Source organism: Suricata suricatta, chromosome 15, assembly GCF_006229205.1.
Source record: "Suricata suricatta isolate VVHF042 chromosome 15, meerkat_22Aug2017_6uvM2_HiC, whole genome shotgun sequence".
NCBI classification, from domain to species: Eukaryota; Metazoa; Chordata; class Mammalia; order Carnivora; family Herpestidae; genus Suricata; species Suricata suricatta.
Genome location: NC_043714.1, coordinates 59,553,978 through 59,570,409, shown reverse-complemented (window position 1 = coordinate 59,570,409; position 16,432 = coordinate 59,553,978). Strand labels below are relative to the sequence as shown.

General features: G+C 42.9%; 1 protein-coding gene across 4 annotated transcripts; it reads left to right on the top strand.

Annotated features, from left to right (window-relative positions):
* DSCC1 (DNA replication and sister chromatid cohesion 1) lies at positions 1-16,432 on the top strand. 4 transcript variants are annotated; one of them, XM_029923919.1, is made up of 9 exons: positions 1-313; positions 2,506-2,674; positions 5,037-5,171; positions 8,674-8,764; positions 10,111-10,249; positions 10,711-10,763; positions 11,148-11,302; positions 12,227-12,275; positions 13,537-13,640. In XM_029923919.1, exons 1-9 carry the CDS (start codon positions 135-137, stop codon positions 13,554-13,556), a joined length of 990 nt encoding a protein of 329 aa, XP_029779779.1. In that variant the 5' UTR covers positions 1-134; the 3' UTR covers positions 13,557-13,640. The 4 variants fall into 4 exon arrangements, with proteins under 4 accessions (XP_029779779.1, XP_029779777.1, XP_029779776.1 ...); XM_029923917.1 differs by lacking the exon at positions 12,227-12,275 and adding an exon at positions 15,231-16,263 and having other exon boundaries at positions 2-313; positions 13,537-13,685; XM_029923916.1 differs by lacking the exon at positions 12,227-12,275 and adding an exon at positions 16,270-16,432 and having other exon boundaries at positions 3-313; positions 13,537-13,685.

Genomic DNA, 16,432 nt, shown 5'->3' with positions numbered 1-16,432 from the left:
GGCGCGCTTTCGAAAGTCCCTTCCCTTCCCCTGGTACATTCCGCCCGCTCCGGGCCGCGCGCCCAGCCGGTGCCCTCGAGTCCGCCCCCAGGGCCTCCTCCGGGACGCGGCGGGAGCCCCGGGGCCGCACAGCCATGAGGAGGACCCGCGAGGAGGTGGACGCGACGCTCCAGATCGCCAAGCTGAACGCGGCCGAGCTGCTGCCGGCCGTGCACTGCCTGGGCTTCGGCCCCGGGGCCGGCGCCGCCGCCGGCGACTTCTGCCTGCTGGAGCTGGAGCCCTCGCTGTGCCAGCAGCTGGAGGCCGGGCACAGGTGAGCCTGCCGCCGGCCCGTTGCCCCGCGGGGAAACGCCGGACGGGGAAAGTGGGCCGGAGCGGTGTCTGGATGTGAGCCGGGCGCCCGCAGGCCTGACTCCGGCGCGCTGCCTTTCTCCGAGGAGCCCACGCCGCTGCTGGTGGTGCCCTTAGCTGGACCGCGGTGACGCCTACGGGGCTGGTGCACGTGATCGGGGAGCCCTGTGTCCGCGGAAGCAAATCAGGGAAGAGAACCTCAGTGACGTTTTCAGACTTTAACAGAGACGCCGGCAACTGCGCTGAGCTCTTCGCCGTTCCGGCTTTCTATCCAGCGCTACTGTCTAATATTTATAGAGTTCTCCTTGCCTTCCACTTATGTTCATTTCGAGACAATCGGTAGGACTGTAGGGAATACGTTGGAAAACGTTTTACAGAGTTGGTAATTGTGGGAGGCCCTCAAGAAGCAGACTTGCTTGGGCGTTATTTAGTGGGAATCTGAATCTGTTTCTAATTCTTGGTCAGCTACGCATTTGCTACAAAACCATGGATTTAAAAATATAGTCAAAGGAGAAGTCTAGAGAATCATTCTGTTAAATGTGTGCCCTCCCAGCTCTCGAAAATTAGGAGTTAGGGGCTCTGGTTTGTTTCTTTTCGGCACCGCCTTTCTTCCAACACGTGTATTTTATTAGCTAGTTTGTTCTCTTGTAGATTCCTTAAAGTCGAATTCCTCAGGATTTCAGTTTTCATATTTACTCATCTGGTGGCATAATTAACTGGCCAGTCTTCAGATGCTAGCCACCAAGTATCTTTAAGGAAGCGAAACGGGTGCCTCACTCGCAGGTTTTCAACCCCATTGAGTTGTTGGGGAGCCAAGGAAGGACTTCAGGTGTGGGGACCTTCTTTTTATTCAGTTGCTGTTCATCCACCTGGCAATCCAGAAGGACCTGGAAATGTGTGTTGAAAACACTTTTGCCAAGGACGGGTCGTTGTTTTAAACCGAATACTGAAGCCTGGATAGTGCAATGTGGAAGTAAGTGTGGAAGAGCGGGTCCTTGGAATCGTGAAGTGTTACTAGCGGTAGGAGGCTTAAAAAAAAAACACAACAACATGCATTTTTTTCACTTGAACTGAGTCTTAGTTTTAAAAAGTACTTACCCATTCTTCTATTTATTTTTATTATTTCTTTGAGAAAGTGCATAGTGTACAGGAGGGTTAAACATTTTGTAGACAAAACTGCTAGAAACGACTCCCTTGCTGTCAACCCCATCATCTTTTTTTTAAGATTTAAAAAAAGTTTATTTATTTATTTTGAGAGAAAGGCAGGGGGGAGGGTAGAGAGGAGAAAATCTCAAGCAGTTTATCCCAACATGAAAAACTGAGCCATAATCAAGAACCAGACGCTCAACCAACTGAGCCACCCAGGCATCTCCCCATCATCTCCTTCTTTAGTGCTTCCTCTTCTTCCTCACCTCTGTCCTTCCCCTCTTCTTTCTTCTTGCTCTTTCCCTCCTGTGAGCCTTTGTCAGAGCTTCTTTACTGCAGTGTGTAAACATATCTTTTTCATATTTTTTCATTCAGCATTCCATCTCTCTTCATAAAGTCCCGATATCTTTGCAACAAGAGCTGATGTATAGGCTAGGATGTGTCCTGGGATTGTTAGGGGAAACTCAGAACAAAACAAGAAGAACCACTCTTAGGTGGTACCAGGACCACCAGCGGGATGATGGTCATCTGGGAGCTTGTTAGAAATGCAGAATCCTGGGTCCTGTCCCAGACCTGCAAATTGAGATTCAGTTTTTTAAAACGATTCTGTAAGATGCCTACGCACAGGTTTGAGAAGTACTGCTTTAACACAGTTTAGGAAATTGACACTGTGGCTGAAGCTACTACTTTTGTCTTGTGCTCTCACAAGCAGTGTGCAGGAAGATGCCATGTGGTAACATTTGGACTCTTGGCTCCTTTGGATCTTTCTGGCATGTTGGATTACTTTTCCTTGGCAAGGCCATCTGGTGCCCCGCTGTCTCCCAACTGGTTCCGCCATTGTTCTGTGGAGCCCAGCATTATGTGAGGGTGGTGAGAACAGGGGCCAGACACGGCCTCAAGAATGAATTTTAACTTCTGCACGCCTAGGGGACTTTGGAACTGTTTAGAATGAAGATGTTGCTAGGTGTCTCAACAAACCATGTCTATTATCTTCCCATTTTCCCGCAGTCTTGTGATTCGTGGTGATAAAGACGAGCAGGCTGTGCTGTGCAGTAAAGACAAAACGTATGACTTGAAAATAGCAGACACTTCCAATATGTTGCTTTTCATTCCTGGTTGTAAAACTCCTGACCAGCTGAAGACGGAAGAAACACACTGTAACATTATTCATACTGAGGTACAGTTACTTGTCTTCTAATTTATATGAGAATCACAACATATGTGCTAATATTGCCTTTAATTAAAATCTTTAGGTGTGAAATGCATGATCACAGGGGACCCGAAAGGTTCTCTCACGAGATTTAAGATTTCTTGTCATCATTTGTTTGTTTGGTGTCTTGGGAAGTCATCTTTATTTTCCTGATTTGATTTTTAAGTCCTAGATGGGTTGACTATTGTCGGTGACATAGAAAGTGTGTAATGAGGTGACATATTCTAAAACGTTTTACCTATTTTTAGCCGAGTCTGGCTGTGTATATGTTTTGAAAGAAGACTCCCTCAAACCACCACTAGCACCTTAAGTAATATTTTGAGGCAGAGAAATGAAGAAATTGGGGTTTTCGAGGCAAGTGTGTGTGTGTCTCACCTTTGAAGTCCATTTAGTTCATTACTACCACTAGCCAGGTATGGCAAAGTCTTAATTATTACAGAGGCTACTGGTGGCAGATGCTAAATAGAAGTCTTCATCCTGGGTAGATGGTTACACATGTCGTGATTGAAACACAGCCTTTAATTCTCTCAGAATGATTTTAGGCCCTCGAGTGCCTTAGAAATAGAATTGGAATAGAAATAAGGGGAAATATTGGGAAATCTCTGACCCATGATGTTGCTAGGACAAGAGGAAGCTTAGGTAAATTTCGCATTTTGGATTTTGAGGGGAGGGGGAGGGATCTGTCTTTTAATTGTAACTAGAAACATGGGCAGTTGAGTCTTCTGTAAACAGTACTATGTTCTCCTCGAATACCTGTTCTGTAGGTGTTTTTGCAGGGCTGTAATAGTATGCAGGTTACCTCTGAGCTCTCCTTACGGGAATTGTGTGCACTGAGACTGGGCAAAGCTTCACAAAGTCCTACCAACCAAAGTTTGAAGCTGTGGTTGCACTTCAGATGTTGAGGGGCTAGGTAAGGAACCCGATCCACGAAGCAGGCTGTCGTTGATAAACAGCAGCGGACACCCAGTCTCCGCACGTAACAGAGGGTGGTGGAGCCTGCGGCGAAGTGACAAGCACGAGCCCCATCCACAGAGGAGGGCGGCCACAGCTTGGCCTTTCGGGAAAGCAGGCCCAGAACTGCCGAATCATCGGATTTCTTGTTTTCATGTCAACCTGGACATTCAGATCTTGGGGCAAAATCTCCTAATTTGTCCACGTCACCAAGTAATTTATGTACTAGTACGCCAATGTACTCCCTTCCCCACAACTCAAAGCACATGCCAACATCTTGCTTTGGGTAGAGCCTGAGGCTGTGAGTCTGTGGACATGGATGAAGTCAGTCTTTTGGGTTTGGTCCTCACGCTTCTCTTTTGGAGTCTTCAGATTTATCAGCATCATCAGCCAGTCTGGGCCGTGTCTTGTCAGTCAAGCCTTGCGCTAGCTTGAAGGTTAGAAGCATCCCTTGACCTTCCATTTGCGAGTCAGAAGGCACCCCGCATGAATCCATTCAGCATTTTTCATTATTTTATGTGGACCACTTGGCACCTACGAAGGGCTAGACACTGGCAGTCACGGAGGTAGAGAGGAATAACAGCTATCACCCGTCATTTAGCCACTGTCAGCCGGGTTTCTCGGAGTCATAAGCCTCTCACTATTTTCACCAGTCAAATAAGGAATTAGCTGCAGCTCTAAATAGTAGGAAGTTCTTGCACTGAAAAGAAGCGTCTCATCCTTAACTTTCTGCCACATTTTGAACACCATGAGCAACATAAAACAAGGAAGCTCCTTCTGTGCTTTCACATCCCTTCATTGTCTGAACACTGTGATCTTGTGTCTTCCTTGTTCTTGGTTTTCTAGCCTTATCCTGTTATTTCCATCAGGGTTGCAGAATGGTCACCCTCCTGGTCATTCCATTCTGGGCACACCCTAGTTCCCAGAGCCCGCTGGAGACAGGGAGCTCAGAGATTGCTTCAATGTTGGCAGGTTTAAAAACATTTTTTAATGTTTATTTAGTTTTGAGAGAGAGAGATAGACAGCATGATTAGGTGAAGGGCAGAGAGAGAGGGAGAGAATCCGAAGCAGGCTCCAGGCTCTGAGCTGCCAGCACAGAGCCCGATGAAGGGCTCAAACTCACAAACCGGGAGATCATGACCTGAGCCGAAGTCGGACGCTTAATCGACTGAGCACCGGGTGCCCTGGCAGTGTCTTCCTAACTGGGGTTTGGAAAGATGTTTCCTGAAGACACCCATCTCTTTGCTGAGTCGGCTAGAGGGTAATTCCTCGTGGCTCTCTTGTCTTTTTATTGAGAGCAAATGAGGCGGTTGAAATTTTGTATGAAATTTTCATTTTGAATAGCCCCTGAAAGGCTATAATATATTATACTTTCTAGATCTTTGGTTTTTCTAATAATTATTGGGAATTAAGAAGATGCAGACCTAAATTAAAGAAGCTAAAGAAGCTTTTGATGGAAAATGCCTACGAAGGACCTGACAGTCAAAAAGAGAAGGATTCCAATCATTCAAAAGTAAGACTAATCTTCACTTTTTTTTAATTGAAAATTAGAACTATGATTAGAGGTACTTAATGTGGCATCCTTATTTTTCATATTTGTAGTTCAGACATACCCCAAACCAGAAAGACCCCCATATATTCACTGAGTTGAACATTTACCAGTGTTCTGTCAGTCTTGTTTCTTCTGTTCCCCTGATGCTTTTTTTTCTTCTCTTTCTGGAGTATTTTTTTTTTTAATTTAAAAAAAAGGTTTATTTTTGAGAGAGAGAGAGAGAGACAGACAGAGAGCAAGAGCAGGGGAGGGGAAGAGACAGAGGCAGACACAGAATCTGAAGCAGGATGCAGGTTCTGAGCTGTCAGCACAGAGCCCGACATGGAGCTCGAACTCACGAACCCCGAGATCATGACCTGAGCCGAAATTGGATGCTTAACTGACTGAGCCCCCCAGGAGCACCTTTCTGGAGTATTTTAAAGCAAATCCTAGATATTGTGGTATCATCTACAAAGCGTGCTCCTAACTATCAAATATGTTTTTTAGGAGTTAAATTAATTTTTATTTAATTAAAAATTATAATTAGGGGCTCTTCAGGAAAGACATTATGAAAATGGGAAGTATTCTTTTTTTTTTTTACATCTTTATTTATTTTTGAGAGAGAGAGAGAGAGAGAGAGAGAGAGAGAGAGCGAGCATGTGCATGGGAAGAACAGAGAGAGAGAGAGAGGGAGACCGAATCTGAAGCCGGCTCCAGGCTCCAAGCTGTCCTCACAGAGCCCGATGTGGGGTGCGAACTCATGAACCACGAGTCCATGACCTGAGCTGAAGTTGGCGCTCAACCGACAAGCCACCCAGGCACCCCGGAAGTATTCTTATTCTATTGTGAGAACTAATTCCTGGAAGTAAGGAAAAATATTTATAAGCCAAGTAAAAAATTTTTAAAGTTCTTAATGTAGTTCAACATGATAGCTGTACTGACATCCTGAAAACCATATTTATGTTCATTCTCTTTTTCCTCTATTGACTGATTTTTTTTTTTTTTTTGGTAACCACTTTATTGAGATACAATTTATATACCAGACAGTTCACTCAATCAGTGGTTTTAGTACATTCACAGACTTGGACAGTCATCACCAAGATGAAGTTTAGAATATTTTTATCGCCCCAAGGGAACCTTGTACTCCTTAACTCTTCTAAACTTATCTTTCTCTGCTTTCCTCACCCATTAGCAACCACTAATCTTTCAGTCTCTTGATTTACCTCTTTTGGGCATTTCACATGAGTAGAATCATATAATATATGACCTTTTCTTTTCTTTCTAAATATTTATTTTATTTTTATTTTTGAGACAGAGAGAGACAGAGTACAAACAAGGGAGGGGTAGAGAGAGAGGGAAACACAGAATCTGAAATAGGCTCCAGGCTCTGAGCTGTCAGCCCAGAACCCGATGCGAGGCTCGAACCCACGAACCATGAGATCATGACCTGAGCCAAAGTCAGACGCTTAACTGACTGAGCCACCCAGGCTCCTGAATATATGACCGTTTCTGACTGGCTTGCTTTCTTTTTTTTTTTTTTTTTTTTTTTTCTGACTTGGCATGTTTTCAAGGTTCATTGGTGTTGTCGCATATATTCGTAGTTTATTTGTCTTTATTGCTGAAAATACTCCATTTTATTGATATACCACATGTTCATTCGTTCTTCAGCGGATGGACATTTGGGTAGTTTCCATGTTTTATTATGAATGACACTCCTGTGAACATTCATGTACAAGTTTCTAGAGGACCTGTGTTTTCCTTTACCTTGGGTGTAGACACAAGAGTGGAATTGATGGGTCATGATGTAACTCTTTGTAACTTTTTGAGGAACCGTCAGACTGTTTTCCAAAGTGGCTGCACCATTTTATATTCCCATGTATGGGGGCTCCAATTTCTCCACATCCTTGACAACACCTGTTACTGCCTTTTTTATATCAATAACAGTGGTGGTATTGAAGTGGTATCCATGTGGGGTTTTTTAAATAAAAAAAAATTGTTAACATTTATTTATTTTGAGAGAGAGAGAGAGAAAGACATAGACTCTGAAGCAGGTTCCAGGCTCTGAGCTGTCAGCACAGAGCCCAACGCAAGCCTCGAACTCATGAACCATGAGATTATGACCTGAGCTGAAGTCGGAATCTTAACTTGACTGAGCCACCCAGGCGCTCCTCATTGTAGTTTTGATGTGCATTTCCCTAATGACTGATGATGTTGACCATCTTTTTATGTGCTTCTTGACTATTTGTATTTCATTAAAAAATGTTTATTCAGGAACTCCTTTGCCTAATTTTTAATTGGGTTATTTGTCTTTTTATTATTGAGTTGTAGGAGACTTTTAAAATATAATTTAATTATAAGTTCCTTATCAGAAACAATTAGCTCAGGGGCACCCGGGTGGCTTAGTCCGTTAAACCTCCGACTCTTGATTTTGGCTCAGGTCATGATCTCACAGTTCCGTAAGATGGAGCCCTGTATCAGGTTCCCTGCTGATGGCACAGAGCCTGTCCGGGATTCTCTCTCTCCCTCTGCCCCTCCCTGGTTCATGGATACACACGCAAGCACTCTCTCCAAATAAATAAGCAAAAGAAATAAAATATGCTTATATTTTCTCCCATTTTGTGGGTTATTTTTTCACTTTTGATTTTAAAAAATGTATTTTTATTATTATTTTTCTATTTTTGAGAGAGCTAGAGAGACAGAGTACCAGCAATGGGGAGTGAGGGGGGCAGAGGGAGAGGAAGACACAGAATCAGAAGCAGGCTCCAGGCTCTGAGCTGTCAGCACAGAGCCCGATGCAGGGCTCACACTCGTGAATCACGAGATCATGACCTGAGCTGAAGTCGGATGTTTGACTGAGCCACCCAGACGTCCCTCACTTTTGATTTTTTTAAAAATTGTGATAAGTATACATAAGAAAAAATTTACAGTTTTAAACGTTTTTATGTGTATAGTTTTGTGCCATTACGTACATTCACGTTGTTCTGTAACCATGGCCGCCACGCATCATCCATGTAAACCTTTCATGTTCCCAGGCCGGGACATGAAACACTAACTCCCCAGTATCCTTTGCCTCCCAGCCTCTGGCAGCTACCACCCTACTTTTCATCCCTGTGAATTTGACTTCTAAATATCCCATACGGGTGGAATCATACACTATTTGTCCTTTTACGTTGATGCTGTTTTGAAGTGCAGAAGTTTTTCATTTTGATGAAGTCCAATTTATGTTTTTTCTCTTGTCATTGTAGTTTTTGGTGTCCTAGCTAAGAGACTTACTGCTAAATCCAACACCATGCAGATTGACCCCTATATTTTTTCTAGGATTTCATGTAGTAATCATTACACATCATTAAAAAAAGAAATTGAGCTACAGTATAAATACTGCTTTAATCTGTTCTGTGTATTTCTTCCCCCAAATTTAATAAGTCTTAAAAAATATTCTTCAAAGGCCTTAAAATGTTTTCTGGTTTTTTTCTCCTTGTTTCAGTATACAACTGAAGATTTGCTTGATCAAATTCAGGCAAGTGAGGAAGAAATAATGGCCCAGTTACAAGTTCTAAATGCCTGTGAGATTGAAGGTAACGTGACTTCCTGTAATTATTTATAAGCATGGAATTGGGCATCACGTGTAGAGAGATTTATGGACATCTTGATCCTATTGCACACTCTTTACTTAATTTTCTTTTGGGCTTAAAGATGATGATATTTATATTTTGGGGTGTGGGGTAGAGACTACATGTGACTTCACCCAAGGAAGTCAGCTGTGACCAGTGACTCCAACCACTCCTTACAGGGCTTTTCCTTGAGGCACATTTGGTCCTACGCATTGACAATAAAGTTTTTATGATGGATGCCTGCTGTTAATCACTATGGTGATTGGGTACCAGGCGTGTTGAGGTTAGAAACCAATGGAATTTGATGCAGCTCTGTATATTAGTCACTTCTTGCCTGGGGATGGATAACTTTTTGGTATGTGTCAAGCAGTGCGTAGATTACTTCTAACATTCTTTCTGAGATCGACATCACACGTTCCCTTTTCTACTGTTGCCTTTATTCTTTCAGAATAGCAATAGTAACATTCTTCCTTGGAAATGATGGATTTGTACTTGATTTGTTTCTCTAGGGATGGAGGTAGAGCCTTCGATTGTAAGATGGCATTTCGTGATCTTTCACCAGAATAGGGAAAGGTGTCTTGATGCCCAGCCTTTATCTTGCCACTGGTCCACATTGTACCTTTGAGTCTGTTGACTCGAGTGACCTTGGCCTCTTCACAAGGACCTCTGCAGGATAGCCGAGATGAGAGTTAAACCATGGCGGTGTCCCACGGCAGAGTTCAGTGTGTGGATATCAACTCTGCCATCTCCACCTCATTTGTACGAGGTTCTAATGAAATCACTATTCCAGCTACAGGCTTCCACGTTTCCATTTAGATCGACAAGATTCTTCTGAGATAACTGAGTGTTAAAGCACTTGATTAAAATCGCTGTTAGTCATATGCAAGGTATTTTTTAAGAACTGCTTGGTTTCAGGGCGCCTGGGTGGCTCAGTCGGTTAACCATCTGACCTCAGCTCAGGTCATGATCTCACAGTCCATGAGTTTGAGCCCTGCATCGAGCTCTGTGCCGACAGCTCAGAGCCTGGAGCCTGCTTCAGATTCTGTGTGTGTCTCTCTCTCTGCCCCTCGCCTGTTCTCTCTCTCTCTCTCTCTCTCTCAAAAACAAAAACATTAAAAAAAGTTTAAAAACTGGTTGGTTTCTCTCAAGACACAATTCATAACGATTAAAAGAAAAACATAAAAAGAAGCATTGCTTATAAAGAAAGCTAAGACATTAGTGTTTCTTTTTTTTGTACTGGGCAAGAGAATGCTGCTTCTTTATTGATCATTAGCCAATTAATTTGCTTAAATTACATTTGGAACTTGTAGGTTATTGGAGGATTCTTGACTTTGATTATGAGATGAAACTTCTGAATCACATAACTCAGCTTGTGGACTCTGAATCTTGGTCTTTTGGTAAAGTTCCTTTGAATACGTGCCTTCAGGAACTTGGACCATTGGAGCCAGAGTAAGTATTTTCATCACTGTGCCTCCAAGTTTCCTCTAAAGAAAGAAAGTTATTTTCCAGGGTGGAGCTAAACCCAAAGCATAGGCTCTTTATAATTGGATATTGTATAGAAATTTAAAAAATACATGACCAGGAAGGACTTAGGAATTTTGGTCATGGGACTAAATCAATGTGCATCATCTCTGTTTTTTCCCGCCATAAAAAATGTAAAGAAATAATTATATCTAGGCTATGTTATGATAATAAAGATGTTCACATAATTCATATAAAAATGTCTAGCATGGGCCTGGCACATAATGGCTCCTGGTATTTTTTAGTTAGTTGCTAATGTAAAATTTTACATGGCAATCGAAATCATAGTATTTCAGATCTCAAAGTTCTATCTTAGTTAGCAAAGGTGTTTAAGATATAATGCATTAAAATGTGATAACTTTTCAAATGAGTATTTTTAAATTTTTCAGGGAAATGATTGAACACTGCCTTAAATGTTATGGAAAGAGATATGTAGAGGAAGGTAAGATTTGGAAAATATTTTAACTTGGCTGTGTTTGAAGTTGGTATGGCTCTGTCAGTTAAGCATCCGGCTTCCGCTGAGGTCATAATCTCATGGTTTGTGGGTTTGAGCCCTACATCAGGCTCCATGCTGACAGCTTGGAGCCTGGAGCCTGCTTCAGATTCTCTGTCTCCCTCTCTCTGTCTGCCCCTCCCCTGCTCACGCTCTGTCTCTGTCTCTCTCAAAAATAAATAAACATTAAAAAAATGGTTTAAAATCGGTATGCCCTTCTGAAGCATGTGCCTGATAAGAACAACTCCATGGGCTTGTAGGAGGTGCACTGTGTATAATTTTTTCTGAGAAATTGCGTGGAGGAAAAGGAAACCATCCGATCCTTTCCCTTAGGCGAAGTTTATTTTGAATTGAGTGCTGATAAGATATGCCGAGCGACAGCACAGATGCTGCTTCAGAATGCAGTGAAATTTAATTTGGCCGAGTTTGAGGAAGTGTGGCAACAGAGTGTTCCTGAAGGAATGATCACCACGCTTGATCAACTTAAGGTAAGGTAGTGGGCACCTGGGTGGCTCCGTTGATTGAGCGTCCGACTTCGACTCAGGTCACGATCTCACGGTTCGTGAGTTCGAGCCCCAACTCAGGCTCTGTGCTGACAGCTTAGAGCCTGGAGCCTCCTTCAGATTCTGTCTGTCTGTCTGTCTCTCTCTCTTTCTCTCTGCCCCTCCCCTGCTCATGCTCTGTCTCTCAAAAATAAATGTTTAAAAACAAATAAGGTAGCAATAGTACATGCTTCCATAACTCAGTTGGTTATCGTTAATTATTGGGTGAAATGAAATTTGTATTGCAACTGAGTTTGGAGCCACTTTATTTTCCCAGCCACCATTTCTGCTAGGAGCACCCTGTGCATTCAGTCCGTCCTTGGCTTTAGAACACTTCTGTCACCTCAGTGAGACCCTCGGGTCCATTTGTCGTTAATCCTGCCGCCCACCGGTGTATCTCATCGTGTTGCATCATCTTCATAGTCTTCCCCGTAGCTTCATCTCTTCCTACTTCTCTCCTGCTCCCTGCATACCAGCCTTCTTCCAGGTTTTCAAGATCACCAAGATCTGTCCTACCTTAGAACCTTCACGCAAGGTTTTTTGTTCTAGAATGACCTTTGTCATTTCGCCTCACCACCTCCTATTCATCTTTGAGTCACTTCGTCAAGCTGGCTTCCTTTTACTCTAAAAAAAATGCCTCTTGTTAAACTCGGCCACAGCACTCTGTATTTTTCCTTCATAGTGCTTATGGCTCAGCACGGGGAAAACATTGGATTATGTGGGTTTCCCACTCCCGACTTGGATAGAATTTTGTTCACTCTTGCTTATCAATACATAGCATACTGCTTGGTGTGTTACGTATGCTCAGTAAATATTTGTTAAATCGTGAAAGGATTTGCTCAATATTTACAGAGTTCCTTTTATGTCTAGGCACCATGCTGGATGCTGAGGAGAAAATATCACACAGTGTGCCATCAAGGTCCTCTGCCTGGGGTCTGGCAATGGGGGGGTGCACATAACCTGTATAACTCTTCTAATGTAGAGTGATCTGTGTTATGGGAAGGACGTGTGTACAAGATGTTATGGGAGCAAAGAAAAGGGACTTATTCATCTGACTGGCCAATCAGAGATGATTTTCTGAAGGAATGGCGATTTTAGCTGCTGGGTTTAAAAGAATGAACTATTAACTCTCAGGATTGAAGGGCAGAGATGAGGATTCAGGACAGCATGCTCCAAGGCATGGAGGGACGCAAATTGGGGCACTGTTAGTAGGAGGAAGAGTTAGAGTGGAAATGGCTGGTGAGTCAGTGAGGGACACTATGGTCTGTGCTAAGGAGTTTCAGTCCTATTGAGAAAGCTCCTGTGGGGTCCTCTAGTGACATCGAAAGAGCTACCTGGTGAGTTTTGCCTTTTGAGAAGAACACTGACCTTGAAGATGGTTGCATGGAAGGTTGGCTAGATTATGAAGAAGGAGAACTATCCAGGCTCTCTGTACTTAAATGCTCCTAAGAAAGTCCAGACCAAAGAACTAGGTGATGGAGCATAGACAGAGAAATGTTGAGGCCTTAAAATCTATAGGATTAAGTTTGAATAATGGATCTAGGATAATGCCCAGGTCTCCTCGTGTCCTAGGACGGGTTTGGGTGACAAACACAATGCATTCATAGATAGGTTTGGATAGAGTTCTTGTGCCTAGAAGAGAGAGTTGAATTGAAGATACATAATATTACCATCTAGGAAGTAAGTGGTGCTTACAGTTATGGGTTTAGTTGAGGTTGGTTGACTCACCCAGGGCAGTGACAGTGAGACAAGTTGAGGGCTTAGGATAGAAGCCCAAGGAAATGCAACATTGAGTAAGGAGGAAAACGAGATGGTGATGTCAGAGATAAAGATTCAAAGAGGTACGAATCAACATTAGTAAAGGAAACAGGGCCAGCAAGATGAATCCAAGAAAGGGCCCACTGGATTTGTCAATGACGGATCATTGGTAACCTTGAACTAAAGCTTTCCTGATAAAATGTGCAGTAGGATCCAGAATGCAGAAGAGAGAAGAAGAAATCTGTTGAATGGAGGTCATTTTATGAAAAAGGCTATCGAAGGTCTCTCTGTAGTTTGTGTAATTCATATAACTGACATTTTAAATGGCTTGGGCTCAGATGAACCTAAAGATAAAAGAATGAATTCTATTTAAACATTAGACCATTATTTTAACTGCCTTTTTCCATGCTATTTTTTCATAGGGTTTAGCCTTGGTGGATAGACAGTCAAGACCAGAAATCATATTTTTGCTAAAAGTAGATGATCTACCTGAGGATAATCAAGAACGTTTTAATAGTCTCTTCTCCCTAAGGGAAAAGTGGACAGAAGAAGACATTGCTCCGTATATTCAGTAAGTAATTTACTAAAATGGATTGTGAGAGTAGCATAGGGGTCTTAGGTGTATTATTAGGACCGTGTGTGTGTGTGTGTGTGTGTGTGTGTGTTCCCTAGGGACACAGCTTCCTTCAAAACTTTCTCAAGTTGGTGGCCGTCTTCTCTCATTCTCCACACCTTCCAATCCTGGTGGTGGAGAATGTTTTTCTTTCTTCCTCATGCTGCCTCTAAAACCACGTCTCTGCCCTCCTCCCTGCAAAACTGCAGCTCTTCAGGACCAGGAAGGCTACAAACCCCACTACGGCACCTCCTGTCTTTCCTGCTGCTTTAACATTTTGACAGATGCCAGATTCCAAAAGCTCGTTAGTCACTGTTTACAGACCCTCAAAGTGCACTAACGTTACCACCTCTTCACTTCTTCCCTCTCATGTCCTCTCCTCTCTTTCCCCAGGTTGGATTTCCTAGTCAGGATCTCTAGCTTGTACCGTGTTTGCTTCGCTCCTATGGCCCTCTCTCTCCCTCTTATTATACCTCTCTGGCAAAAATTAAACCTAACCTTCTGCTTACTCTATGCCTCCACCTGGACCGGTGAAATTTCCTGGAGAAAAAGACACAATGGAAGTTGCCAGTCTTACTTAAGAGCTTAAGTGGTACTTGGCAGAGTCCTTGGCAAGGCACCATTTCCTTATGAGATTTTTCTATCCTTGGAGCTCACTTTTCATAGTTTTGCTTTTTGCATCATCAATACCTCCTTTTTCCTCTTAACCCTCAGCTTGTGACCTCATTTCTTGAGAAAAGAGACACCGATGAGAATGGATAAGGACAACTTCTTTCCTACGGCCAAACCCGCTGGCCTCCGTGTGTCGTGTCCGCATGTACTTTCTTTGCAGTCCCTCCTATACAGTGCATGAGCCATCCAGCTCCTAAGGCCAATCTCCTTCTGCACTTATCCCTCCAGCCTTATCAAAGAAGTATCTCCTCCTGTTCTACTTTCCCGCCTTGTGTTATTCATATCTCCTTACCTGCTGGATTATTCCCGCCAGTATATGGTATGCTGCAGTACTGCTCATCTTAAAAACAACAACAACCTACTGGACCCCAAGCCCTCGGCTCTCCACAAGAAACTCCTTTTAAAAGCACTGATTTATATTACTTCGTCTCCCATTCTTTCTTTAAGCCGATGGATCTTAACCCAATGGCATCCATTTTTTCTACATTCAGTGGTCAGTTGTCTTGTTCACTTGGCCTCTTAGCTCTGTTTGACTCTGTGGACCACTTTCTACTTGAAACACGCTGGGTTTTTCCCTTCCCCTCATCGTAACTCCTTTTCTGTCTCTTTGGCTGATATCTCCCTGTTCTTCCCAATCTTTACATGGAGTGTGTTAGGACTCCATTCCTAACTCCATCTTCTCTTCTGTTTATGTTTTTTCCTTGGTGCCCTCATGTAGCCCTGAATTTAAATTTAAAGACTTCCGGATTTTATCTTCACACTTGATCTTTTCCCTGAGCTCTAGCTTCTCCTATCTAGCTGCCTAATGAGTGTTTCCACTTGGATATCCAGGAGGAATTGTAACCTGACACGCTGACAGCCGAGCTGCGGTTCCCCCTCGTCCTAACCCATCTGCCACGTCTCCGTTAACAGCACTGCCATGGATCCAGTGACTCCAGCGAGAAGTCCAGTTGTCTTTTCTTCCCTCACCCCCTGGTTCAAACTATGAGCAAATCCTAATGGATCATCCAGTACCTGCCTCTGAATTAGTCTCCCTACTTATACTTTTTCCTCTTCCCCTCTCCCCGTTTTTAAACTTTTTATTTTAGAAATCTTTAAACATTCAGAAATGACAATGTAACATAATGAACCTTCCATGTACTCATCAGTCAGCTTCCATAATCACCTCACTGCCTCCATTATTTACAACTCAGATCACATTCTGTTTTTCCATTCATTAAAACCCTCCTGGGGGCTTCCCTTTATACTTAGAATTAAATCACAATTGCTTTCCATGTTCTTTAAGGCCTTATATGATCTTGCCCTGGCTCCCTTCTCCAGCTCACGTTCTTTTGTTCTTCCTTCCCTGTATATGTTCTAGTTATAGCCATCTCCTCTTTGGGGTACAGAAAAGGAAGCTAAAGTTGAGGGAGGATAGGTAACCTAGGCATGCACACACAGGTGGCCTATAATCCAGGGTCTCTGTGTGTAGACCTTCCTATATCACATGGCTTGTGTTTCTAATTTAGAGGCCATGTAATAGAATGGGGCAAAAAAAAAAGTGACTCAGGAGCCATGCAGACCGGGCAGCAAAATTTGTTTCCATCCTTTGCTGCCTGAGCTCGTTTCCTCATATCTAACGTGGGGCTAAATAATAAATGACTTGTACTCTTTCTGTGAAGGCCAAACGAGATAATACATGTAATGTACCTAGTTCAAGTCAGGCTTAGCAACCACTCCCTACCCTGTCTCTCCCACAAACACATCCTTATGCTTGTTAGAAAGAATGCTTTTGATGAGAGAGAGAGAAAAATAACTAGCATTGCAAATATTATGTTATGTTCCCTAATATATTCATGCTATTTACTTATTTTTTTTATTGTTCCCGCAGAGATTTGTGTGGAGAGAAGCAAACCATAGGTACATTACTCACTAAATATTCTCGCTCTTCAATACAAAATGGTGTTAAAGTTTATAACTCAAGAAGACCCATTTCTTAAAAGAACAACAGTCTTTCTTTGGGACTAAAGTTACTTCATAAAGTTGATGGATAG

What these genes read in the sequence shown, in the direction of transcription:
- DSCC1 (XM_029923916.1), top strand. Translation starts at nt 135, where the DNA reads ATGAGGAGGACCCGCGAGGAGGTGGACGCGACGCTCCAGATCGCCAAG. An exon ending in GTAACATTATTCATACTGAG is followed by an intron (nt 2,675 to 5,036) that starts GTACAGTTACTT and finishes TATACTTTCTAG; the next exon opens with ATCTTTGGTTTTTCTAATAA. An exon ending in CCACGCTTGATCAACTTAAG is followed by an intron (nt 11,303 to 13,536) that starts GTAAGGTAGTGG and finishes ATTTTTTCATAG; the next exon opens with GGTTTAGCCTTGGTGGATAG.